At 38.3% G+C, this 27,709-nt stretch overlaps 1 protein-coding gene across 6 annotated transcripts; it reads right to left on the bottom strand.

Annotated features, from left to right (window-relative positions):
* Positions 1 to 614: 614 nt before the first annotated feature.
* Positions 615 to 27,328, bottom strand: LOC127442046 (uncharacterized). Of its 6 annotated transcripts, none has more exons than XM_051699718.1 (24): positions 27,170 to 27,327; positions 26,618 to 26,721; positions 26,107 to 26,214; positions 19,191 to 24,493; positions 18,914 to 19,035; positions 16,668 to 16,739; positions 16,434 to 16,502; positions 16,280 to 16,345; positions 16,102 to 16,176; positions 15,848 to 15,919; positions 15,668 to 15,736; positions 15,508 to 15,576; positions 14,329 to 14,385; positions 14,189 to 14,251; positions 13,959 to 14,033; positions 13,823 to 13,859; positions 13,658 to 13,709; positions 12,457 to 12,871; positions 11,832 to 12,359; positions 4,369 to 4,569; positions 2,721 to 2,816; positions 2,399 to 2,582; positions 1,439 to 1,651; positions 615 to 1,316 (listed from the first exon to the last, which is right to left on the bottom strand). In XM_051699718.1, exons 5-24 carry the CDS (start codon positions 18,971 to 18,973, stop codon positions 1,273 to 1,275), a joined length of 2,517 nt encoding a protein of 838 aa, XP_051555678.1. In that variant the 5' UTR covers positions 18,974 to 19,035; positions 19,191 to 24,493; positions 26,107 to 26,214; positions 26,618 to 26,721; positions 27,170 to 27,327; the 3' UTR covers positions 615 to 1,272. The 6 variants fall into 6 exon arrangements, 5 of the variants coding, with proteins under 5 accessions (XP_051555678.1, XP_051555676.1, XP_051555674.1 ...); XM_051699716.1 differs by having other exon boundaries at positions 18,914 to 18,982; XM_051699714.1 differs by having other exon boundaries at positions 18,914 to 18,982; positions 19,191 to 19,244.
* Positions 27,329 to 27,709: the final 381 nt, after the last annotated feature.

Genomic DNA, 27,709 nt, shown 5'->3' with positions numbered 1-27,709 from the left:
TTCTTATTAACGCTCTGAATGGAACTCAGAGGGATAGTTAAAGCCTTTTAATTATTTTGGTATCCTTCTAACCTGTGACTTTCCACAGTTTTATCCCAGGGCCCTTTGAAAGCTCCTTTCCATTTTGAATTAATTACCATGCACTAGTAATGGAATCCTCGTGGAACAGCCGGTTTTATTCTGATGTAATCAAAAACAATACAACTGATTTCATGTGGGGGCCAATTAGCCAGGCATGTGATCTGAAAGGTTTACAATGTTTATAATGGTTAAACTTAGGGGGCTGATCACTTACATAAAGCAAGTATTTTACTAATTAATTTTTAACAATTGTTCAGAATTTTTTACATGTTATTTTCACTTTGATGTTGAAGGTTATAATGTGTAAATACAGCTGGAAAAGTTTAGATTGAATTTGTTTAAATTTCCAGGGTGTAATATGACAAAAGATAAGGATTTTGACAAGGTATGATGACTTTATATAGGCACTGTATGCATAAAATATCAAATAAATTATGATAAACATAACATACAGTATCTAGCCTATAATGTGAAGACATCACAGCATTTAGAAATCAATCTTAAATGAGAAATCTTAAGTGATAAATCTAGAAAAGGTTCCGTAAGCTCACTCTTTATTGGTAAAAATCTTTTATTAGAAAAATGCCTTCTGTTAGGAGGAGTATATTTTTGTCTGGTGCTCAGTTTAAGTATGAAACATCACAAAAATGTTTTATTATTATTTTTTTATTATAATTATTATTTATATATTAATTTAAATTCTGTAAATTTTAATATGATTTTTAATCACCAGAAGAAAAAAAAAACATTTATTTTCCTGATCATTTCCACTAGCAATAAATAATGTTACAGGATCAATAAAACACCTAGATAAAAACATGATGGCTTAGTAGTATATGTCTGTACTGTACATATACACTCACAAATATATGTTCAACAACCTGCACATGGCAAACACACATGGCAATGTCACCTATATATATTTATGAGCAATCTGGTTGAAGACACCAAAGAAAGAAAGAAGACAGTGGAGGTATAAATACTAGAGAAACAATTTCTAGATGTGTAAACTTCAAATACATCCTGCTAGTGCATCACAGATACATATCACGCTACATAAGATTAGTCTTCAGGGGTTGTATTATGGAAATGTCTTATCTTAAGTCTTAAGTTAGTATCTGCAACAGATAAGAAAGGAATCTAGAGTTAAGATGTTTCTGAAATTTGTCCACAGGTCTCGTTCAGGTCTCATCAGAGCAGGCACAGAGTGAAGATACTGAGCAGGGTAATTGCAGCTGAAAGTAAGAACAAAAATGTATTTGATCTGCAAGTGTGTGAAAAAAGCACAAATATTAAATGCTTTATGAATTATAGTGATTTACCACATCAGTGGAGAACTTTTAAGATGTTTATTTACCTTGACTCAGTAGGCTGATGAGTGAGATGCTACCGTTTGCAACAGTGACAACAGATTTAGCTGTGGTATTTGTGGTATTTGTGGTAGTTGTGATAGTTGTGGTAGTTGTGGTAGTTGTGGTAGGTGCAGTGTTTACGACAACAGAACTAGCATTAGCTAGATTCACCAAAAAAGAGGATCCAAATGCGCTCTTCGGTTGTCCCAGCACAGTTCCTTCAAAACAAAGTGCAAAATGGCAATCTATCAGTTACACTCAGCTCAAACAATTATGTGTATGCATGTATTTGTTTTAAAGGAACAGTTCACTCTAAAATGAAAGCCTTAATTGTCATTTACTCACCCTTGTGTCATTCCAAAAACTTATTCATTTATTTTTCCATTAAACACATAAAGAAATTCAGCAGAATGTTCACAAAGTTCTTTTCCATGCATTAAAAGTGAAAAAAGTGCCATAAAGTACAATGAATATGGACCATATGACTCAAATCTTAAGAAATAATTCAAGTTAATATGCCATTCAATAGCTTTGTGTGAGGAAAACATTGAAATTTAAATAGTTACCCGCTGAAAATCTTACCCTCTGCTACAGCTCTAAAATCTAATTTGTGCTTGCATACATTAAAAAATGGTGCATTTAGACCCATTGTGCCATGTTTGACATCAATGAAGTGAAAAATTATTGCAAACTGTCCCATTTTAGTTGGGACATCCCATATTTTGGCCGAAATTACGACGTCCCGTACGGTAAACCTATTGTCCCGTATTTTAGAAGCGAGATGACCAAACGTCTGATATTAAAGATATTGAAGTCCCGTAATGAAGCCAAAAAATGCTCAAGGGGTACTCTACAACAACCAGAGTATGTAAATGATGACTAAAATTTCATTTTTGTGTGAACTATCCCTTCAAAGATCAACCTGTATATTAACCTGTAATGTTTTAAAAAGCAAACAAACCCACCACTGGTTGAACCTTGAAAGATTTCAACGAATGCATTAATAGGTGTATTAGCGAGGTTTGTGTTGTTGAAATTCGTGGTGTTGATGCCGGTTAGGGTGTTAATGATGTTAACATCAATGGGGATGTTGAAAGCACACTGAATCAAGCTTTTTCGTATCGAACCTTGGATATTGCTCACATTAAGCTGAAAAAAAGGAGAAATAATCCATAATGAAAAGCATTTGATATTTTCAAATTTACATAGAAATGACTCTGATGGAAAGGGCACTTTGTCTGTAGAGGGGCCAGTGCTTAATAATAAGATCACAATTTTCAGCCTTACCCAACTTGATATTGCCAGTGAGTTGTTTATGAGTGTTGTGGTTTGGAAGAAGAAACTGCCGTTATTGTTGCCACAGACAAAGACAACATTAGTCCCCTGCAAGGGTGGAAAAGGGAAGATGGGATTTTATCATTAGAGGGAACAAAATGACTCTTGTAATCTGTTTGGTGTTTGTGGAACTGTGCCTAGAGTAGACAATATGAAAGTTGTATTAGGTGACTGGTTTCCAGCTACAGTAGGTAGGAGCACTAACTTTGTGCAGACATTGCTAGACTGAGGCCTGTTTTAACAAAGATCAAGACTCTTTGACTTGCAAACTGTCTCCTATTCCAAACTCCTCAATAATGACTTTGGCATAAAGTGTTATTACAATAATTGTTAGCCATAATTAAAGGAAATTAAATAACATGTTCCTTAAAGATGGAGTGTGTATTTTGGATGTTAAAACACTTCCTTCCATCCTAGCTTAATATGCAAAGAGAGACAAAGATAAGTAACAGTTCGTAGGTTGATAGTGTGGTGCCTGTTTATTTAGAACTTGGAACTTGGAATTCTCCCACCTCTTACTTGAAAATAACCACCGGGACCAGACTGATCTTACAGTGAATTAGGCAACAGTAGGTCGACAGTTCTTGAGCTGTATTTACTGAAATTCGAACTCCTGCGTTCTGCTCTTCATTAAGTGCAAAATATGCTTCTCATCTGACATGAGATTCTTGAGGAAAGTTTATAATGATAATTATATTGGTCAACTACATATCAGACTGAAATGTGGCATAATGTGAAAGTTAATATTATGGTAGGGCTGATTTAAAACCAAGTTGATGTTTTGTTGTTTTGTTTTGACTTTTCTTTTTTACTTTGCGTTTGTCAAGTTCCGAATAAAAAGGAAATTATAAAATAGAAAGTAGTTTTCATTTAGAAAGTATTTCATTCTCTGACTGGAGTATCCAAAAATCGACATTACAATATGGTTATTTAATATATAAACCAATTTTTATTTATTTTCCAAAAGAAAAAAATATTACATTGTGATTTATATTGTTATCGTGATATAAAATTACTCATATCATGATATAAGATTTTGGTCATATTGCCCAACCCTCTTGTGATGTCAGACTGTGGTAGACATTTGCATTTGACTGACTCCACATCAACATATCAACGCCTACTTACCTTATCATTTTCGTAGCCCACCCAGTAGCGGTGAGCAGTGAGATGGCAAGTAGAGAGAGCAGGTCAATCAAGAGCAGAGAGCCAATCATAACAGTGGGCGTTTACTGTCAAGTCTTAAAGCAAAAGCAGCACCAAAACCAAACATTTCTGACAGAGGGTCAGAATGAGGGTGAAAATGATCATGTTTTTACAAATATATGATGTGATTTTTTTTTTTTACTAATATTATAAGGGTACCTTCCTTGAAGAAACTAGGCTGTTCGGAATTACAGGTTTTTCCAGTATATTCAGAGACTTTTATTTGTCAAATCAGTAATGCGACATTACAAAAAAAGCATGGCTTGAATTTTTCAGGATGTTTGGCCAAAACAAGTCACATATGCTCTAAGAAGGTGTGATCTAAAGTTGTATAGGCCTCTGTGCGATAATATGTGAATATGTGTGTTTGTGTGCTGGGCGGAGCTGAGTTTACCTGAGACAAGCTAGAGTTCACTCCAGTGGCTAAAGCGATGTAACCGGTGGAGTTGCCACTGAGCTCAAAGGCCAGGCTTTTGTTAGTAGAGGAAAAACGTGAAGATGTGAAGAAGCACTGAGAACTGCCTGAAGGGTCACATCCAGTGGGGTTCTCCATGCACAGTTTATTTATTCCACACCCATTGCGAGTGATGTTGGACTGTGAATAAGAAACAGAAAAATGTCAGGTCTGTTATTGTTAACATTCTAAATCCTAAACAAATGAAATATGCGTCAAATATTTGGTCAGGAAAACAATGATGCCAAAGAAATGATTGTGAAAAGAGACAGCAATCTCACAGTCAAATTTGTTGTTGGCAGGCCAGCCTTAATGCAAGGCACATCACAAGCAATTACAAAAAACACCAAAAACATCAGTCTGCTGTCCATGTCTGGGGGAAAGATAATACAGCATTTTAATCAAATTAATCTGAAATAACCTTATGAAATGAAATAAGACAAAAGGTATAAGTTTGTTATAATTGTTTGCCAGTTTTCCAATGGATACATTTAGATTAAGGATTGAAAAGTGCAGTAAAAAATCTTGAAAGTATAATCTAACAAATAAGATTATAATAGATATACAAATTAATTCTTATTTATAGATATATACTATAATACACAACATATATATTATGGTTTAATAAAATACTATAAAACTAAACTAAATTCTGTCTTGAGTGAGAAAGAAATTATTCAAGAGTAGGTAATTGTTTATGTACACTCAAATCAAAATAAAGCCTTAGTAAAATTTAAAAAGTGTAAAATTATTAAAATAGAAATACAAATAGAGTTAAAAAATGACCCTAAAAAAACTTTGTTATGTTTCTCTTACCTCTGTCAATATTTCAGCCTTCAAACCCTTGGAGAATTTGTAAAGACTGAAAAGAAATCCTCTCTAGTTATCTTTTAAACTGAGCACAGTCACTCCTGAACTGAACTGAGCATGACCACACCCCTTGCTTCAGTAGAGAATGGTACAAGAGTTGGATGGGCGAAGTCAGATGCGTAGTCAGATTAAGTTAATACGTCATTTGAATTATTCCGAATTAATAAGAAGCACATCATTACACTGTTATACACTTTATAAGTTATATAATGTTATAGTAGCTGTAGCTTTTATTTAATTATATAGTATATAGTATTTTTACATCAGTTGCATTGATGACCTTATGTACCGCATCATCCCTAAATTTATTTAGGAATAGGCACCTCTTCAATTTGAACACTTTTACATATACATCCTGATCTGAACATTTGTCATTCTACTCGTCTACTCCTATTTCCATAATAAATGAATACATTTAATTTTCCATTTTGTTAAGCCTATGAAAAACACAATTCTCCTGTTAAACTAAATTAGCTGGATCCACACTTATTAAGCCTGAAGTGATTAAAAAGGAGTTGTATTTTGACTCTTATTCTCTATTTCATTCAAAACAACAATTTTACAACTAGGATACCTTTTGTAAGTTTTAGAAACATTTAAAATGCTGAAAAGGTTATTCTTCTTTGTAATGCTTCTGTTTTTTCTTATGCATTCCATGCAATATCTTTTACTGGATTGTCTAAAAACAATACTACATATTACTGTTACTACTAACAAATGTTACCACCTAACTAATAAACAGACTTCAAGTTTTTCCATGTCACATCCAAATGTAAGCTTCTCTATTCAAATGGGGGAGAAAAATTATAAATTGGACAATAGCTTTGTCAGATATCTGTAAGAGAAATGTTTCAATTCACTCCATAAAAAACGTAAAGAATGAAAGTTTTTATTTGTTTAAACAGAATTCCCAAATAATCGTATTGATAACTGGATCAGAAAAGAGCAAATGACACACTGGCGAATGACAACATTGTTGCACAATGACAGATCAGTTCTCTAATGATAAGGCATTTGACGTCCTCGCTTGATAATCTGCATAAGATTCAGGCAAGATGCGTTTTTGTTTATTTGTCATGCAGCATTTTACACATCATCACGGTGACATGCCCCGACATTAGAACATTAATATCTCATTAGTTTATGTGTAGTTTGAGAAGGCTTTACATAAATCTTTCATAAATTAGTAATGAGAATTACTTTTAATTTTGGAAAATGTAATACAGTTCCATGCTCACATTCCGTCCCATATATTATAAGCAATGCAAAATTCTTCTGTTCATGTTTCATGAATAAGGCCCAATGAGATTAAGCTACTGCAAGTGACTTGCCATTCAAGTTTTGCATAAAAAGTGGGTTTCCAATTAATTAAAACTATACATGGTATTGCATTTAAGATTTACTTGAAGGCCACTGTTAAAGAAGATTGTACCTTTGTGTAGATGTTTAACCTAACCCTAATTTTGAGGGGAAATCTGCGGAATTCTGCACTTAAACATAGTAAAATGTATTAAACGGAGCTGAGAGTACTCTTATTGGTAGCTGAAAGCATCATGAAATAAAAATAAGCCAAAATATTTAATAAAAAACATGCAAGGGGTAGAGAATATGGAGGACGTTTATGAATGATGGATGTTGCAATTCTGCGGAAGTCTGTGCACGGATTCTGTCTGGGCCTCATACCTCATTTGTAACTAGATATCCTGGGCCACATAAAAACAACTTTTAAAAAATTGTGTAAAGCAATGTTAGATCAAAGCCAAATTAAAATTAATTTCATTAACAATATTATTCATTATAACTTAGAAAGCATGTAAACTTTGATATCAGAAAATAATAATAAAACAAACATCAATACAGTAAAAATTCTATAAAATATAAAAACAAACAAACATGAAGTTCTTGTCTTTATCATCTTATGGGATGTAGTCAGGTATTACTAGGGCAATGTGCTGTAAGACTTTTCTGAGCTTGGAAATTTGATCTTCATTTTAGAGTTTTAAAAAATTGTTAACTCTTCCTATGTTCACACTCAGAAAGTAAAAGAGTTTCAAGATTTCCTAAAACTCTGTAGCTCTGTGTCATTACACAAGTTGACAAAATGTTGTGATCAAAGATTTTAGAATATAAAATTGGATCATGCATATGTAAAACTTGCTTTGAATACTCTCAGTACTCTTGAGTGCATGGTACTTTGCAAGTATAAAGCTTCTTCTTGAGTCACCAAAATACAAGACAAAGCCTTACATTTCAATTAGTCTATTGAAATTAGATCCTCCACGATTGGACCTCGTTACTTACATAAAATAAAAAAATAACTAAAAAAAAAAAGCACACTGGCAAAAAAAAGTTTAAGCCGGGTTTCACAAGAACCAACCCATTAATGTAACGCCTCTGCAAAAAGACAAAAGATTTCCTTTTGTATTTCCTAGAAAACTAGTCTTTCAGAAAACAAACCAGTGATACTTTCCATAAGCACAATGGGAGTGCTAAACTACACACGCGAGAATTCAGACAATGTCAAATAGGGTGAATCTCTCCTTTAATTCACTCAGGTTCCATCTCTGCTCTTTTCTCTTATAATTTGTGAGTTTATGCTTTCACCATCATCACCGTCTATTTGTTCCCTCCCATAATTTCAACAAATGTTTTTTTTTTATTATTATCTTTCAATATTCCAAAACTAATAATTTTTCCTTTTGTTCTTTGCTACAAGGAAAAGTGAAATCGCAGGAAAACAAAAACAGATGTGTTACGCACATTAGACCAAAAGTTGATCTCGGAAGTTGATGCCCCAGTTCCATCCTTTTTTGGCCAAATTCAAGCGCTTTCAGCAATCAGATGCCGCATATACCATATTTAAGGTGAGAACTCGACAAATTTGCCTACTTATTAGTAGACCCTTTTTAGACCCTGCGCCCATTCTAATTGACATTACATTTCTCTGGTGTTTTTGTCATTTGGTGCCAGGCTTACAACGGGAGTGGGCAGGAGAGTGGAGGGAGCAATTTAATGAGGCTTGTTTGGGCAGCGGATGATGAGGCACACCTGAGGTGAATAGAGCCTGATCACCGCTACCATTAAAACACAGAGCACACCTCTCCTCAGGGAGAGGCTTCTTTCTCCATGTGTGCACACACTGCTGTCCTCACAGGTCCAGGAGCAGAGTTTGGAGGGTACCGGCCGAGTTAGACAAACGACCTGCCAAAACAATCCTATAAGGTGGCCAATTCTAACCAAGTGCTCTTACCGAGGGGGATTGCCTTTCCCTGCTCTTGGAGCATGAGGTCATATTTGGACTTTTATATGACATTGCATACATTGAACAGATGTCTCAAGAGCAGGCTAAACATTATTAATGCAGTTTTTCATTAAAAAGGGAGGATATGGTGGATGGGGGTGAGCGTACACAAGCGTATTTTGCATACAGCAGCATTTGGGTATGTGCTGGGCCCTGGGTATCAACTTTCGGTGTAATACGCATAACAAGTTGAAAAATCAAGCATTTTCTGTTTTTGTTTTCCTGCAATTTTCTTTTCCTTGAGGGAGAAAAGGAAAATGACTTGTTTTTCTGTTTTTTTCAACTTTGGAATAGTGATATATATATATATATATATATATATATATATATATATATATATATATATAGACACAGTACTGTGCAAAAGTTTTAGGCACTTGGGAAAAATGTTGCATAGTGAGGATGTCATAGTGAGTAAAATAATGCCATAGTTTTCATTTATCAATTAACATCATACAAAGTCCAGTAAACATAAAAAAGCCAAATCAAAATTTGGTGTGACCACCTTTGCCTTTAAAACAGCACCAATTCTCCTAGGTACACCTGGATACAGTTTTTCTTGGTTGTTGGCAGACAGGATGTTCCAAGCTTCTTGGAGAATTCACCACAGTTCTTCTATCTATTTCGGCTGTATCAATTGCTTCTGTCTCTTCTTGTAATCCCAGACTGAATCAATATTCAGTGGGGGGCTCTGTGGGGACCATGCCATCTGTTGCAGGGCTCCCTGTTCTTCTATTCTATTCTATTTGCAAAAGAAATGTTTGGAAGTCTAAAATGTATATTTCCTATTGACACACTAAAGCTGAAAATAAGACAAATGTTTTTGTGAAACATTGTATGTGCCTAAGACTTTTGCACAGTCCTGTATGTAATATATATATGTTGTTTTTCATTTATTAGATTCTCTTTTTTAAGATTATCTGGTATTTAAGTACCAGAAGGTACACGGACTGTCAATCTCATGCTTTTCTGTGTTAACCAAATTCCTTAAAGGAATGTTCCAAGTTCAATACAAGTTAACCCTCTGATGCATGTTGACCACCAGAGATGTGTAAAAAGTCATCACTGTGGGAGCAAAATACATTAGGAATGATTGTATTGTTGTTTTAAAGTAAAACAACATATATATTTTTTTGTAATGATTCATGCATCTGAGAGTTAAGCTCTAACGACAGTGTTTGTGCTGTGCTGTCGATTTCCACAAAAAAATAATTCTGTATGCACTAATAATGGAAGTATATGGGGCAAAAGTACAGTTTATATGAATTTTTGAAATGAAATTTTATATGAAAACTTTTATTGAGCCTGGAACAATCCATAAAGGGTTAATTGTTTTGTTCACACAATAACAATGGAGCAAAACTGTAACTATTACTTACGGTTATTCTGAATTTGCGCTGAAACTGCAGTGCTTATGTTAACAGCCCAGATACCTGACATTAGCATCATTATGGTACCCCACTCTACACATTTTCACACTTTCTCTGGCTTTAGAATTTCTCTGTTTTTCTGCTTTCTCCTTTACTTCTCGTTATATTCTCAGAAACCTTTATCTTTAAGTCTTCCTGGATTTCAATGATTTAATTCTCTGTCTCTACAAACTTTACCAACATGGCATGTCCACTCCCTCCCTCTCTTAAGCCACGCCCAAGCTAATACGTTTTTGTTTGAAGACGCATTGATTTTGCTATATTTACGCCTCTCCTTTTTCCTCAATCAGAAAGCTGTATCACAAAAATTGTGCCTCTCTAGTAACTAATACTTTGGAAAATGATGACATTCAGGGTTCCGGTCTATTACTAAAATGGTCACAAATGCGACAATAATTGAATAATTGCGACAATAATTTAGAATCTAGTCGCCATTGGTGACAGTCAGGAACACTTTGTGTGTGTTCATATTTTCAACCTTTCTGTTGAGATGAGCTCGCTGCACACAACAGCAAACACAGAGCGAGCCATGATATCTGATTCGTGAACAAATTACTCTTTTAATCCAGATCTTTTTAATGAATCAGCCAAAAAGATTCAAGAAACAGGGTTAGGTTGTTAGCAGTTTCAATCAGTGTCACTTTCTGAGTGAATCACACTGTGAATCAGCCGTTAATATGTTTGAAACTGACTCCCCCCACTGAACCGCGAGTAATTTTTCAATTCTGTCTGATTTGAACTGAGAATCGTTACTGTGATGTGTACTTTAGGTTTGTTAGACTTAACATCTGTCTAATTACCGATTAACTGTTCATACGGCAATATCAATTTAAGAAAAATATTCATATCTGAGTTTTCTTGAAATGAATTACATTTAAAGTTCAGTTTAGGAGCCGTTGGCTTTGTAGAATTTTTTTTTTGTCTGGAGCCTTGACATTAGGAAATGGAAAATAGTTTTCAACCCAAAATGTATTAGTGTGGACGTGGCCTTAATCTTTGTGTTCAGACTGCTTCTACCCCTAACAGTCTTCTTTTTTTCATGTCCTGACTCCTTCCAGGTCTGTTCCACTTTATTTTCTCCTTCATCTCTGTTTAGTCATGTGCTGTAATTTGATTACTCTCTTTACTTTCAAATGTTTGACTTAAATATGCAAACCACCCAGCTTTTGTTTTTTTTATACACTATTTGACTAGACTACAATCTTTCACTGCTATTACTTTCCTTTGCCTCATTTTTTCCATTTACCGAATGTTAACTCTGTTGGGTGCCATTGGCTTTAATAGAGAGTTGGTCCTCCCTAACAGCTTCCACTCTTCTGGGGAAGCTTTCCACTAGATGTTGGAACATGGCTGCTGAGATTTGCTTCCATTCAGACAAGCTGATGGGGCTTGCAGTCAAGTTCATCTCAAAGGTGTTTATTGGGGTTTAGGTCTAGGCTTTGTGCAGGTCAGTAAAGTTGTTCCACACCAACTCAGTAAATCATTTATATGGACCTCGCTTTGTGTACAGGAGCATTGTCATGCTGGAACAGAAAAGGACCCTCCCCAAAACTATTACCACAATGTTCTCGAAGCATACAATTCTCTAGAATGTCAATGTATGTCATTTATGATTTGTTTTTACTACAATTACTGGAATAGCCAAACCTGTTAATTAAAAGGGGGTTTCCACAAACGTTTGGCCATGTAGTGTAGTGTAGATCACTACTTTCACCACATTTTTACTCTTGCTATTTGACTTCTCTTTTCCATTCTTTTTTTGTGTTCTTTTTCTCTGTCTCTCCTTTCTTGCTTTTGTTCACCTTCTGCTCCTGCGTAGTCTTCTGGTCAAGCTTCTCCTCCAACTGTTCCAGTTCTTGTTCTAGTTGAGCCAATTTGATTGGATCTGACTCCTCTTCATCACAATGCTCCTCATATTCTTCCACTTCAATTCCATCCATGGTCTTCTGAAGTTGAGTCTTCACTTCGTTCAGTTCCAGTAGGCCATTTTGAAGCTCTCTGCATACTTCCCGTATTTTGGAGGCAAATTTGGTCTTGGCACCTTTGCGGAGTTCGTTGGAGTCTTTGGCAAGAAAGAAGACATCCAGGGCGAGGAAGAGAGTGGACATGACCCCCGTGGTGACACTGATGGCCTTGGCAGCTTTGGCCGCACCTCCAGCAACTCCTAGAACTTTCACAGTGCCGATGAGCCTATCAGTGTTTATCATGAGAGCTTTACCTGCTCGTCCACCCTCTTTCATTACATGCTTTAGGTTCCGGTTAAGACTCGTTTTGACAACACTTTCAGAGTACTCCTTAAAGTTCCATTCTTGCAGGGTATTCATTCCTTCCTATATACACAGCAGACAAAACCACATGTCACTAGGCATCAATGTAATGTGAGAGAACCAGAGGGCACGTGGCCATACTAAACAATGCTAAACATACTTGCATGAATTCCAGACAATCTCTTATGTCACTGATCTCATTCTGGTAGCACTGGATCATCTTTTCCACCTTCTTGCGATCCATCTTAGATTGAACTGCATCGGTGATATTAGCTGTGGCCGAGGTGATGCTCCCAGCTGTTGCCACACTGATCCCCACCGCGGTGACAATGGTGGAGGTGCCAAAGGTGAAGGGGGCCAGGATGAGGCCGGTAATGGTGGCTATGCCCCCCGCCACACTAGCCACACCACCCCCGACAGCTGCACTCACAGTCTTCTTATGGAAGCTGTCAGCAGTGTCCGCCAGAGTGAGCAACTCTACGATGCGATGTTGCAAAGAGGCTCCACGCTGGTTGAACAGGCTGACAAACAAACGAGCCGCCATGAACACACGATCTGCTGCGGCCTCAACAGCTCTAAGAGACAAAATTTATGAAAAAGGGCAGGTCAAGACTTTTAGCTTCAAAGCTTTTATTGTCATTCAACTATTTGCAAAAAACTAAATTGGGTTTTCTTATTGTGCTAATTTTATAGAAAACTATTTTTAACTTTAAAGGGATAGTTCACCCAAAATAGCCTCAGTCACCATTCACTTTCATTGTGTAGACAAAAGATGCAATGGATGTGAATGGTGACTCAGATTAAAATCTACTTTTGTGCTCCATGGATGAAAGAAAGTCATATGGGTTTAAAAAACAAGAGGATAAGTAAATGATGACAGAATATTATTATTATTTTTTTAGTGAACTTTCCCTTTCAGACAGTAATCACAGTATACACAGTACTTTGAATAACATAATACAGCATATAACAGTATACATAGTATACATTAATTCTGGACACACACAGTCCACATTATGGATAGTATGCAGATAACATTATGGGATATATAACAACACCAATACAATAATATGGGTACAAAGACAGTATGGTATTATATGAACAGTGTTTAAAAGTATAAAGTCCTATTGGGAGCAACAGAATATACACAATCCAGGTTGTTAAGTGCAAAGTGTACATATGGATTCTTGAATTGCATAATGGTACTAAGATTGAATAAATAAGAAGTCTTTATAAATGAAAGTCTTTGGGAATGGTACAGTATTAGTCACAGACTATGGAACTTTTGCAGGAAAGATGTAGTAAAAATCAGAGGACATTTGTCACAGAAAAATCATTCGTCATGGAAGGCATTTACTCACAGCTCTTCTTTATTCTCTGGAAAATTTGTTGTTCCATTCCATTCACTCCAACCTATCAATCAAGTGCCAGTAAGATTCAGTATATAACATTGCAAAAACAGGCAGACCTAACATAATCCCTAATATACATACAGTATATAAACAAGTAATCTGATCCCAACTCACCCTCAACAGTCCTCCACCAGTCCATCAGGCCATCATCCTATGAACAGCCAGAGCAAGAGAGAAAGAAAGGGTTAAAAAAAACCTTTAATAAAAAGCCAAATTAACTAATATTAGGAGAGAGAAAAAAAAAACAAACCTCATCTCTCTCTAGAGGGTTTTCATCTGTTGGATAGGCAGCCATCTCCACTGGAAGGACTTCAAATGTACTTTCCTATAACAAACATTCAGAGATTAAGAAATTATGCAACTATAATGTGAAGGCATGATGGAATATTGATACACCATAAAGATGCATAATATTATGTAAAACAAAGAGTAAATTAGAATTCACTCATCAAATTGCAAAATAATGTAAATGTAACTTACTTCAGTGGTCTGCAGTTGCTGCATTTCCACTGGCTCCTCAATTAAATCTTCTTGATTTGATCCCTGTAGAAACATTGTACAGCAACATGATTCAATTTATGTAAACGACCAATTTATGTCAAACAAAAGTGTAACACTACCTTGGAAGAGAACTTGGATGTTCCAGGCAATGTTCTTTTCACTCTAAATGAAACAACCTGAAAAATATGAAAAGCAAAGTAGATAACGCAGAATGCATTAACTGACATTATAAATAATTTCAAGTGCAAGAAAAAGGCCAACTCCACTACTGTTTGAAACAGAACCAACATGGCATTATGACTGACATTGTAAGCAATTACATGTAGGCCTTTGTAGTACTGTATATGTGACCTGCTCCATAATTTTAGTCACTTTTGACTCCGAAATACATTTTGTGTTTTATGCGCGAAAGTGAAAAAGAAGGTCTCAGTTTTCTATTGAAATAATTAGTATGTTTCTACTCCAAACCAATATTTAAATGTTGCAAAATTATGGAAAAGGTCACATATGGGCTTGATTATTCCCACTTGTAGCAATATCAGCTTTTTGACTCTTTAGAATAGAAAGACTGTGCATTTCTAATGCTAATTCGCTATAAGTTACAGTATTTTGTAAAATTAAACTTGCATGTAGATGGGCTCAAAGCTAACAGACATGTATACTACAAGCCTTTGAATTCAAGCCATTTTGAGTAAACTGTTTCATGTGTTTTAGATGTGAACGTTGCAACACTGTCGCAGAGAAATCGTACAGATTTGCACGAGTTGGCTAAATCGTATGAAATCGAAATCGAGTTAGGATGTACAAAATCAGAATCAGGTGACTCCCTTGTCTCCTTTTAAAACGCGACAATTACTTTCTTCCGACATACTCTTAATGCTTTCAATCATCCTTACAGGCTCTTCTTTATGGTTATGTTTAGATATTTGGCTTGGGTTAGGGCGTAAAATAATAAAGTTGTAATAACATAATGTACACAACGTCTGACACACGAACTTTCACTTACTTCCACATTACACATCCGAGTATTTACACGTCTAGAATTCGTACTAACTAATACTTACGATTTAGCCAACTTGTACAAATTTGTATGACTTCTCATGAGATCAGGTTGGAATGTCCTGAGTCTTATTGTGCACTATAAACAATGTTTGATGCACCAGTTATTTGGAAGAATTTGGGGATTTTCTGAACATGCAAGCAAGCATTTTCTTTTCCTTTGATCTAGTGCTTGGAAAGCAAAAATTATACAACCCCAATTGCAAAAGCAAAGGCCCCTCAATAAAAGACATATTCACCTTAGTATTTCTGTCAGAGAGTTCATCAGCATTGTTTGCTGTACGTTTCCTGGTCACTGCAATAGATTTCTAGCAAACAGAGGAGACAGTTCAGCATCTGCTTCATGACTTTATCTACTTTGCAGGCTGCACATCATGACTGATTTTGTGAATTAAATACCTTTTTTCTGCCATTGTCGAAGAGGCCATAATTGCAGTCTACAGGTTCACTGTGCTCACTGAGAGGATCCTGTGTATAGACAACACTGTAAATTTAATCAGCAAATTTATTTATGGTATAGATTTGCTCATTTTAGTCTTTGTCAATAACAACAGCAAAAAGAAGAAGAGGTTGCATTACTGTCTCCGCAGGAAACCGTAGAGCTGATTTGGGGGGACTGCGGAATGTGCCACTTGGCTTCCTTGAGTTATCCTGCACAAAAGGGAGAGTGATGGTGAATACGAGGGGGATGTGAAAGTATAATAATGTAAATTTATATAGATTTATGTTTTAAATTATATATATGTTATATTAATATATAATAAGTATTATTATTATTATTATTATTATGTATTATTAATCATGAATAATATATATTCACATATGATGTGCACCTTGGAGTTGTTGTAAGAGAGATATAAGAGATTGTCATTACAGGCTAGCAGTTTTATGTGTAATGGTGGACTGTCCTGCAAGAAAAAAGCTTGCAATTACTGCATATTGTAAGCAGGAAGAGAAGGGTATCAATACTTTAACAAAAATAAAGATTGTTACATTTTTGTGTTAATGTACCTCTCCATTAGTGTCTTCAGTTGCTCTATTAAATGTTTTGTGAATTCTAAACAGGCAATCTTCTTTCTAAAAAAAGGAAAGTGGGCATGAGAATTACATTGAGTGTGACTTTGAATTGTTGGCTGCAAGCCCAAAGTGACTGGATTCACTGAACCTCAGTGTTATTGCTGTCTGCAAGACTGCTGTTGACTGAGAGATTCTCATGTCGCAATGATGGTTCTTCCTGTAAAAAGAGAGGGACATCACATAACACATAATTGCATGTTATACAACTGCCCTGAAAGATAAACTTATGCCTATTTCTGGTATTGCATACATTTACCTATCTATATAAATTCTAAGACTTTGAATAAACAATTGCATTAACAGTTTATCAGTTTCGCCAAACCTTGTAGTTGTTGCTTCCTGCTTGGTTGTCATTGCTGGTTGAGAGATCTCCATGTTGAAATGATAGGATTTCCTGTTGAGAAAGAGAAAGGAAGGTAACACTGCCCATATTTGTGAACTAATCCCAGTGTACTGTATCATGATTTCTTTTTGTGTATACAAATTTCTATCAGAAAAGTGTTTTGTAAAAAATTATGGCAAAAGTGTACCATGTGCAGTTTTGTGAAGCATATTAAATGGGACTGACACCATGGGGCCTCTCCATAACATCATAAGACTAAAGTTACCACTGTTTTGAGGTCAAGTTTATCAAGTCAGAGTAAAGTGATGCCAAAATAAAAAAAATAAAATAAAAAAATAGACCCCTTTTGCTGTTATACCTCACATCCTAATTAAAATACGTAAGTGTCAGATTTGAACGTGTGTAAAACAGTGGCCTACCGTTAGACCCACCAAGAGCCTTAACACAATTTGAACACTGGCTAAACCAAAAGACAAATGTAAAAAATGAAGCCTTAAGATTATACAGGTCACATTATTCTGGGAAACATATGACCAAAATATGAAATTTCCATGATTTTTTTTTTTTTTTTTTTTTAATGTGTCATTATTTCCAAGTTTTTAATGACTGTGGGATCCCTACTAGCATCATTTTCATCTCAGATCATAAACCCATACTGAACACATTTACATAACATTTCTATGTAACCCTACAAACAAAAATCAGGTATAAATATGTAATTTCTCTCCTAAGAGTTTTTGTTTCTAGGAGGGCTGTGTTGATATGTGGAAAATTCCAATAAGGAAGTCTGTTTTCTCCCCCTAGTGGTTAAAGATGGCACAGTTTCATGGTTGTAATGCACAGGTGCAGAATTAGCAAAGCTGTGCTAGTTTTAATGATTTGACACAATTTTGCTCTGTACCTGTACATATACCCCAACAAGTGTTTGGACACTTATAAATTTTTTAAAAAGTATTATAAAGCCACACTTATAAATGTATTGATTTTATTGCATTAGATAATAAAATGAACAGTGACATCTGAAAAACAAATTATGCAAAAACTTCTTTCTCAGACCTAACTGCCATTTTTTGTGATTAATTTTAACCAACTTGTCCCGAGGTAATTGTAGTGGATGTATGAAGTCAGTTTCAAAGGTTTTCTCAAGATTGCACAGGTGTCCTAGCAGAGAAACCAAATTTCTAGTTCATCACATTAACTATAAACATGTCCACTAAGTTTGACAACCAGAGAGTGTCCAAATACCTTTTATGCAACAGTTAGTTCCTGTACTTTAATATAATTGGACATTTTAAGAGTGCTTATATTTAGTCATTCTGTACTTTGCTATCTGACTCACAATGTTTGATCCTGTTAAATTGTTTAAGGGATGGTTCACCACGCTCCTAAAGGACATAAAGGCAGCATAAAATAATCCATAATACTCCAGTGGTTAAATCCATATATTCAGAAGCGATATGATAGGTGTGGGTGAGAAACAGATAAATATTTAAGTCTTTTAAGTTTTTACAATAAATTCTCATCCCTGCCCAGTAGGTGGCGAAATACACAAAGATTGCAAATCGCCAAAAACAAAAGAAGAAGAATGTGAAAGTGAAAGTAGAGATTGATGGTGAAAAAGGACTTAAATATTTATCTGTTTCTCACCCACACCTATCATATCGCTTCTGAATATATGGATTTAACCACTGGAGTATTATGGATGACTTTTATGCTGCCTTTATGTCTTTTAGTAGCTTAAATAATGAAAAATAAAAACATTTTGTTTGTGTATAGCAGAAGAAAGAAAGTCATACACATCTGGGATGGTGAGTAAATGATGAGAGAATTTACATTTTTGGGTGAACTATACCTTTAAGTTATTCGATATTAACATCTTGTTTATAGAATTGTTGTTTAAAAGCAATATCACACTCACAATCATGCTGTTGTACTGAATATAAGCATGGCTGTGATAACATGCAGTTGACATTCAGTATAACAGCACTTGCTCAGGTGATAATGCTTGATTATATCTAATGTACATATTACAAATAGAAAATCAAATGTTTCCTTTAATGCAGTGATGAGACTCTATGTTATAACATTTTAACATTTGGTCACAAAGTAGATTAAGTACAGTGTTCTGAGATATATACATGTGGTACAGCTAAAATGAAAGGAAATCAAACTATAAGATCAATTCTATAAGTGCATTGAGACAGAATATACATTTGGGAACTGACCTTAATTTTGCTGTTCTCATACAGACTGTCATTACTGCATGCGAGTTCGCCATACACCATATTCCCATCCTAGAGAGAAAAAAACATTCCCTAACTACTGCAAATGCAAGCACTATAAGTTCCTGAAATTAAACAAGAGATAATGTTTACAAAATTATTCAACAGTCACTTCAGTCTGGATTAAAATGTAGTCTGCAAAAATGTCTTCCGGCAAACTTATTAGACTGGCGTGAATGCCTTCTGTTCTTATGCCCTTAAAAATGTATTATGTGCTCACCTCAGATGAGTGCTCAGCATCATCTGATCGCCTGAACATTGAATCCACTTTCTCCTGTAGCACAACAAGCAGACAGAAAACACATCCCGCAAAATACAAATAATCAAGCCATTGTGAGGTGATAAATATATGTGGCTGCTAAATTATGTGTCCTGAAAAGGCAGAAAATGTGTCTCAATAGCTCAAATAAACACATTATCCTATAAAAATACAACTTTGACTTTTTCGCTCCATGTTGTTCCCTAGCTTGTTATTCTCAGCAGTGGATTCTTTATATTCTGGACTCTTGTTCATGGATTTTGTTTTTGTCAAGTTAGGCCCACTGAGATTAAAATTAATTATCACGACCAACTCAATTTCACAGGTTATAAAAACTGACATCAGTGAAATTCAGCTCCAGACATGTTTTCAGTGCTTCATCAACTGGTATATGACTTCCTTTGGGTATCCGTGGCTAAGTATTGTTCATATAAATGAGCTTACAACATTCATAATGAAAAGACAAACAATTAATTTTAAAAGACCTCATGAAATGAGTTTAATTTCCTGTATTCAACAGTATTTCCCTATTGAAACGGGTGGGACATACTGAAGGGTGTCAGAGAGCGAGACAAAGAGACCAAAGAGCAGAGGAACAGTTCAAAGGATTTATTAACAATGAATATTCACTTCAACTGTGCTGGCGAAGACTGAGGATCCCGGCACCGGCTGCAGTAGCGAGAAGAAGTTTGTGGATGCGTGCGTGCCATGGCCGCTCAATGGGCAAATCCGTGAATAGTGTGTTCGTAGGCGAGTGTGTGCATTGTGGAAGTCAGGAGCAGATTCATAGGAATCCTCCGTTGAAGCATAGTGAGGTGCAGAGAACAGCACCCAGCAGACTAGAAAGCAATCAACTCTCCCGACACGTGGCCAGAGACGAGGAATCCTCAGTTGAAGACTCGTGAGCGCAGAGAACAAGCGTATAGCAAACTGGAAGGCAACCACATTCCCGACACGCGGGCAGAGACGAGGAATCCTCTGTTGAAGACTCGTGAGTGCAGAGAACAAGCGTACTGTAAACTGGAGGGCAACCACACTCCCGACATGTGGGCAGAGATGAGGATTCCTCATCTGAAGACTTATGAATGCAGAGAACAAGTGTACAGCAAACTGGAAGGCAACCACACTCCCGACACGTGGGCAGAGACGAGGAATCCTCCGTTGAAGACTCGTGAGCACAGAGAACATGTGTACAGCAAACTAGAAGACAACCACACTCTGGAAACGTGGGAACCGGTGATGGGAAACTGCCCGATAAACTTGCGACCCAGCTTACGTGAGGGGAGTCAGATTGGAATGTCCTTAGAAGGCAACCAAACCTTCTGCTTGCACACGTATGCTGGGCCTTAGACCTGTGCTGGTCTACCAACCTCTTAACATGAGCACCAGTCCATATAAGGGCCTCTCTGGTGACTTTCCAGGTGCGCCGGCACCTCTGAATAAAAGTTCAGGTGGACGGGACCTGAACGTCGGGTTCTTATGCGGGGAACAGAGGGGGCTGACAACCGAAGCTGCACTGGAAGGGTGATAACCCGGCAGACGATGACTGCAAAGTGTTTTGGGAGTACTCGACCCAGACTAAACAATCGCTCCAAGAAGATGGATTACGGGAGGCCACACAGTGCAGGGTTTTTTTCCAGTTCCTGATTCTTCCACTCCGCTTGCCCATTTGTCTGGGGATGGAACCAAGAGGACAAACTCACCATAGCCCCCAGCTGTCGATAGAATTCTGCCCAAAAACACAACACAAATGGGGGCCTCTGTCAGAAACCACATCGACCGGGAGGCCATGAATGCGGAAGACGTGGTTTATGACTGCTACTGCTGTCTCCCTCAAAACTACTGTATTGCCATGGGAGGGGGAAGACCAGTTACAAAATCCAAGACTATGTGCGACCAAGGTCTCGAAGGGACAGACAGCTGTTGGAGGAGCCCTGCTGGGGGGTTACAGGAGGTCTTATTATTCGTGCAAATGGGGAAAGAGGCTATGAACCGGTGTACGTCCCGTGCAAGCGATGGCCACCAGAATCTTTGTCTAATGAGCATCTGGGTGCGAGTCGCCTCTGGATGACAAGCAACGTTAGATGAGTGACCCTATGGTAGGACGTGCTGGGCACGTAGTGGGGGGCGCGGTGTTTCTTAGTGCTGCACGGAAAATTAAAACGTGTGAAAAATAGAGCCTAGCCTGGCATAGTGCCTGTCTAGAGTTAAGGCGTTTGGCGCTACGGATGTACTTTAGGTTCTTATGATCAGTCCAGACCAAGAAAGGTACCCCCGAGCCCTCTAACCAATGATGCCACTCGCCCAAAGCCAACTGGACATCCAGCAATTCTCGGTTACCAATGTCGTAGTTCCGTTCTGCTGGTGATAAGCGGTGCAAAAAAAAAAGCACACGGATGCATCTTTCCATCCGAGGAAGAGCGCTGTAACAGGACCGCTCCCACACCAACCTCAGATGCATCTACCTCCACCACGAACTGACATGCAGGGTCGGGAGTAACAAGAATTGGTGCAGTAGAAAACTGTTCCATTAGTTAAGAGAACGCGACCTCAGGCCGCAGGGACCAACAAAAGTAAGTGCGGGTGGAGGTGAGATCCGTCAGAGGTGTGGCAATTTGGCTGTAATTCTTAATAAATCTCAGATAGAAATTAGCGAACCCCAGAAACATCTACAATGCCTTGTGAGAATCTGGGGTTGGCCAAACGGAGACGGCTGTGACCTTAGCAGGGTCCATGCGCACTCTCTCGGATGAAACGATGAACCCCAGGAACGGAAACCGACTGTGCATGAAAAGTGCACTTCTCCACCTTGACGAACAGCCAATTCTCTAGCAGTCGCTGAAGCACCTGCCTGATGTGCTGAACATGGTCCTGGATATTCTGGGAGAAGATCAGAATATCATCTAGATAGACAAACACAAAACAATCAACTATGTCTCTAAGCATGTGATTTAAGAGCCCCTGGAAGACGCCGGGGGCGTAGACCAATCTGAAAGGCATGACCAAATATTCAAAGTGCCCCCTATGGGTGTTAAAAGCCATCTTCCACTCACCCCCCTTTCTAATCCGGATAAGGTGATAAGCGTTGCATAAGTCCAGCTTCGTAAAGATGGACACTCCCTGCAAGAGTTCGAAAGCTGAGGATATCAACGGCAAAGGATAGCGGTTCTTCAACATGATGTCATTCAGCCCCCGATAATCTTAAACAAAAGCGAGCCATCCTTCTCCATGAAGGAGAACCCCGCCCCTGCCGGCGATGAGGAAGGGCAGATGAGACTGGCTGCCAGAGAATCATTGATGTACCTGTTCATGGCCTCCCTCTCAGGAGCCGAGAGCGAATACAGCCATCCCCGAGGAGGCGAGGTGTCAGGAAGCAATTCAATCGCACAGTCGTACAGGTGATGAGGAGGAAGGGTCGCAGTGTTGGACCGGTTGAACACCGCCCTCAAGCCATGGTATGTCAACGGTACTCCGGATAAATCCACAGGTTCATCGTGCAACGAAACACAAGACTGGACAGGGGAGACAGCAAAGTTAAGACAGTGCGACAAACAGTAAGGACTCTGTGGGGATGGGGCGTGGTCGTGTATCTGTCTGTGGAAAAGGAAGAGCGGTAAGGCTCGTCACCTGGGCTGTCATTATCATTAACACCTGTCTCCTATTATAGTGATTGTGGATGGAGACCTGAAAAGGCCAACAAGGGCATCAGTCAGTATAAAGAGGAAGCAGAGAGAGAGTCGGCTGTGTGTGACTACGAATATTGATGTGAACTCTCATTTGACTTGCCTGTGTGTTTATTTGGCCACCAAGAGCCCTTTTTGTTTAAGTTTTGTCTGACGCTAAAGGAGTAATAAAAATACTCACATTGACTGTTCTGCTGCCTCTCGACTCCTCCATTTGTCCTGAAATTATGAACTCTGTTACAGACTCCAAGTAAGAACAGTGTTGGTTGACCAGTCTATGAGTGGGTTGTGCATTACCAACCAAGAATGCCCCAACTCTATCGGTGCCAATGGATCAGGTAAAAGGACAACTGCTCCATATGATTTCCAGAGACGACGCTGACTGGCTTGATGGACTGGGTGATGAAGGACAGGGGCGTGCCACTGAGGGTGTGGGCGGCGATAGGTTCATCCAATTGGACCATAGGATGCCGCCATTTGGAAGCCAAGTTGATGTCCATAAAGTTCCCTTCGGCTCCGAAATCCACCAGGGCTGAGATCGTGTGACAGGTAGATCCATACTGCAGCCAGGCCGGGAGAAGTGTACAAAGTCAGGGGGCTTTGTCCAAAGCTGTTTTGCTCGCCAGTAACCCCATTCCTACTGATGAACGGTGTCTTTTAACAGACAGGAAGCAGAGAAATGACCAGATCAGGCACAATGAAAGCATAGTCCATGAACTGCTTCTCCTTATGTGAAATCTGAGTTCTCCCGACTTGCATGGGCTCTGTGTTGGGCCGTGATTCTGGTGACCTGGCCAAAGTAGTGGACCAGGTAGGATGGCCAGCCGCCCGGGTAGGTGGAGAGCGGTGGTGATGGCATAGGGCCAGACGTTGATCGACTCGGATAGCCAGATCCACCAAATCGTCGAAGTGTTGAGGCAGATCCAAAGGATAGATTTCGTCCTGGATGTTGTCAGAAAGCTCATGCAGGTCCCACATGGCGTGGTCGATCCACTCACAAGAAGCAGCCAGGGTGCGAAACTCGATTGCATAATCTGAGACTCACAGATCTCCCTGAGACAGTCCAGATAAGACCCATGGCGCCTACCAACCTTGAGCCGAGCGATCAAAAACTTGGTGGAGCTCTGTGGAGAAGGTATGAAAAGAGGCACAACAGGGATGTCTGTAGTCTCATATTGTGGTCCACCATTCATTGGCCCTTCCGGTAAGGAGTGTGATCACACAAGCCACCTTCATTGTCTCCGATGGGAAAGCAGGGGGCTGTAAAATGAAGAACAGGGAACATTGTGAAAGGAATGTGCTACAGGATCCCGCCTCACCTGAAAACATGGTAGGAGAAGGGATACGAGCCTCTGAGTGCCCAGAAACATGGGGAACTGCCAGAGCCAGTAAGGGTGCTTCCTGAGTGGGACAAGCATCGGAAGGTAGGCGGAGTTGTGAGCTCAGCGAGCTGCTTCGCCATCATCTCCAGAGCCTGGTTAGATGCGGAGATCTGATCCTGCTGACATCCCAGTAAAGCTTCCTGCTGAGAGAGTGCGGAGTGAAGAGTAGACTCCTCCGCTGGGTCCATACTTGGCAAGACTGCTCTGTCAGAGAACGAGACAAAGAGACCAAAGAGCAGAGGAACAGTTCAAATGATTTATTAACAATAAATATTCACTTCAACTGTGCTGGCGAAGACTGAGGATCCCGGCACCGGCTGCAGTAGCGGGAAGAAGTTTGTGGATGCGTGCACACCATGGCCGTGCAATGGGCAAATCCATGAATAATGTGTTCGTAGGTGAGTGTGTGCATTGTGGAAGTCATAAGCAGATTCGTAGGAATCCTCTGTTGAAGCATAGTGAGGTGCAGAGAACAGCACCCAGCAGACTAGAAGGCAATTACTCTCCCGACACGCAGGCAGAGATGATGAATCCTCCATTGAAGACTCGTGAGCGCAGAGAACAAGCGTATAGCAAACTGGAAGGCAACCACACTCCCGACATGCGAGCAGAGATAAGGAATCCTCTGTTGAAGACTCGTGACAAGTATAGAGCAAGGCAACCACACTCCCAACACATGGGCAGAGACGGGCAACTAAACAGACACACGAGACAGGACCAACTAGGCAGAGAGAGTGAGGTAAGTACTTCACATCAAACAACAATCTAGTAAAGATACTGAGTACACGAAGGGCTTCAGTAGGGAGTGAATCAGTGGAGAACCAGGTGCTGCTAGCACGCTAATTAGTGGCATGATCAGCGTTCCCCTGGGAACAATCAATGTTCCAAGGGAAACACTGATCATGCATGCCGACAGCACCTGCAAGACATGAGGTAGAGAAAATAACAAAACACACAGAGCAAACCGACAAACTCACCGGAGCTGTGACAGAAGGGCTCATACCCTTTTTTTTTTTTTAAATAGCCAATAGACTTTTGTTATATCAGAGCCATAAACCATTTTTGGAAAGTTTAAAGGCAGAAATGTGAAGCTTATAATTTTATAAAAGCACTTACATTAATTCTTCTGTTAAAACGTGTATATTATTTGAGCTGTAAAGTTGTTTAAATCATAACTTTTCACAGTCATTTTAGGGTTTGTTGGCATTACATCGTCATGTCAAATAAGTTGTAAAATTGGCTATAACTTTACACAGAAAAGGTTAGTAAGCAATTTTATCAAACTAAAATCATGTTAACATGCATATCCTTTACATCTTCTGGCTACAGTTTTGGAACAGTGAGTATTTTAACGTCTACGGATTGACCCCATTGACTTCCATTGTAAGTGCCTCACTGGAACCCAGATTTTTGAGAGGGTTGAGGCAAACCACACATCTGTGTGTGTGTGTGTGTGTGTGTGTGTGTGTGTGTGTGTGTGTGTGTGTGTGTTGTTTTATTATACTACTGACTATTGTCAATTGTGTTTCTCCACTGTTGTGAGTATGAGACAATTTTTTCAAAGCTCTCATTGAATTGATATACATTTTCAAGGGTAAAACCAACAAGAAGAATATTTCAGGTCAAATTATACATACGCTCTAGGTATGATTCTACAATACTGACCTGGACATGTCAAATAATCAGTGGAAGTAGGATTGCATATTTACAATGACAGAAAGAAAAGTGCTATTCACTTTTTATGTGTTTACGGCATACAATTCAACATACTTTTAACAGCAGGGGAAAAAATTGCAATCTGCCATAGCCTACCTGACAATTTAACAACGAAGGTGATCTTAATTCTACGTCTTCAGTGGGTGTGTGAAGCTTTTGCATTGTTCATTATCCATCCTCATTTTGAGTAAAACTCAAACTCATCTGAAAAGAGAGGTATCATTTTAGATTTTAAATAACCTAAAGGCTAAAGAGGTTCAGCTGAGGTTAGACCTATATTTCCAAACTTGGTAAGGATGAAAGTTTTTTAGTAATGTCATTATGATACAGTATATGAAATCATGGAACTGAAAGAGAGTCTTTGTCACATGACTGTGTATCCTTCCCTCAGATAACCACATATTACCTCATATTAGCTTAGGGGAAGTCTGAGACAAAGTTCTGGATTAGTGATTAAATTAAAATGTATTCAACTTTTTGAAAGACAGGTTTTTGAAACAATCATCTACAGTGTTGGTTTGTAACAAACACACATTTGCAATGAGTGGAATTACAAGGAAAGGCATATCGGGAATGTCATTATTGTAGCCATTTACTGTGGCAGTACCTCCAACAGAGCTGGAAGCAGAAAAGGGAACTACTGTTTTCATGTGATGATATTTGTTGTTGTTACAGTAAATAGTAATCTCCATGCACTTCTCCATTTCTAACCTGAGACAAACAAAAAAAGTTTACAGTGTATGAATCACAGGAGTACGGATAGGCTATATGTTCTGGAAACTTATTATGAATCATTAGGGCAACACTGCGCATGGACGTAAAACAATCCTAATAGTGACACAATGACATTGAGCTCATCATGACACCTACACATGAGCTGCAAACGGTATTACACGCGTCAACGCCTCGCGCTCCTGACGCGTTAGTGTTATTCGTTTTTAAAATGTACTTTGGATTATTCAATAAGCAATGTGGAATTCGCTTTCGAGTTTCAAGTTGCTAGTGCGAATGTTTGTGGTCTGAAAGAAAGTGTCTGATTTTGTAAGGCACTTACAACACAGGAAGCAACTTGTATATCGAAACTTGACTAGTCGGAAGTTATTTATGATACAGAATTAAACAAATATATTACGATATTTTGCCGTATGCTATTTCCTACCTTAGGTCCCCATGCTTATGACTACAGAAAACGGACTGTCAAACTTTGTCAAGATCCGCTCGATGAATCTGAGTAACGAAATCAAAATCACAGTGAGGCGGTGTAGGAGTGTCAATGACGTTACAGTATGTCTCTTTCGCCGCACAAAGCAAAACAATCCAAAAGACTAACCTCACTGAACAAAATAGCAACAGTAGGATACAATTATCTCTCACACCCCACAATGCAAGCGACGTAAGCTATTGAGAGAGAGAAAAAAAAAAAACGCTGGACAAAGAAACGAATATAAGAGAACGCAGGTGTTCTTTTTAAAGGAATATTCCTGATTAAATACAAGTTAAGCTCAATCGACAGCATTTGTGGCATAATGTTGATTACCATCAAAATTAATTTCGGCTTGTTCCTCCTTTTCTTATAAAAAGAATAATCTGGGTTACAGTGAGGCACTTACAATGGAAGTGAATGGAAGTATTTTTTTAACTTTACCTTTTTTTTCTTACTTTTTTTTTTTTTAACTTTACTTTTGATGTTTTTTTACTT

The sequence above is a fragment of the Myxocyprinus asiaticus genome, chromosome 6 (assembly GCF_019703515.2).
Source record: "Myxocyprinus asiaticus isolate MX2 ecotype Aquarium Trade chromosome 6, UBuf_Myxa_2, whole genome shotgun sequence".
Taxonomy (NCBI): Eukaryota; Metazoa; Chordata; class Actinopteri; order Cypriniformes; family Catostomidae; genus Myxocyprinus; species Myxocyprinus asiaticus.
Note: the sequence above shows the minus strand (reverse complement) of the source record. Positions and strands in the feature narration are given on the sequence as shown.

Coding starts and splice junctions, on each gene's coding strand:
- LOC127442046 (XM_051699714.1), bottom strand. CDS start 26,172: ATGCAAAAGCTTCACACACCCACTGAAGACGTAGAATTAAGATCACCT. Junction 14,252..14,328: donor CATCCAAGTTCTCTTCCAAG/GTAGTGTTACAC, acceptor ATGTTTCTACAG/GGATCAAATCAAGAAGATTT. Junction 13,860..13,958: donor ACCCTCTAGAGAGAGATGAG/GTTTGTTTTTTT, acceptor GGCTGTTCATAG/GATGATGGCCTGATGGACTG.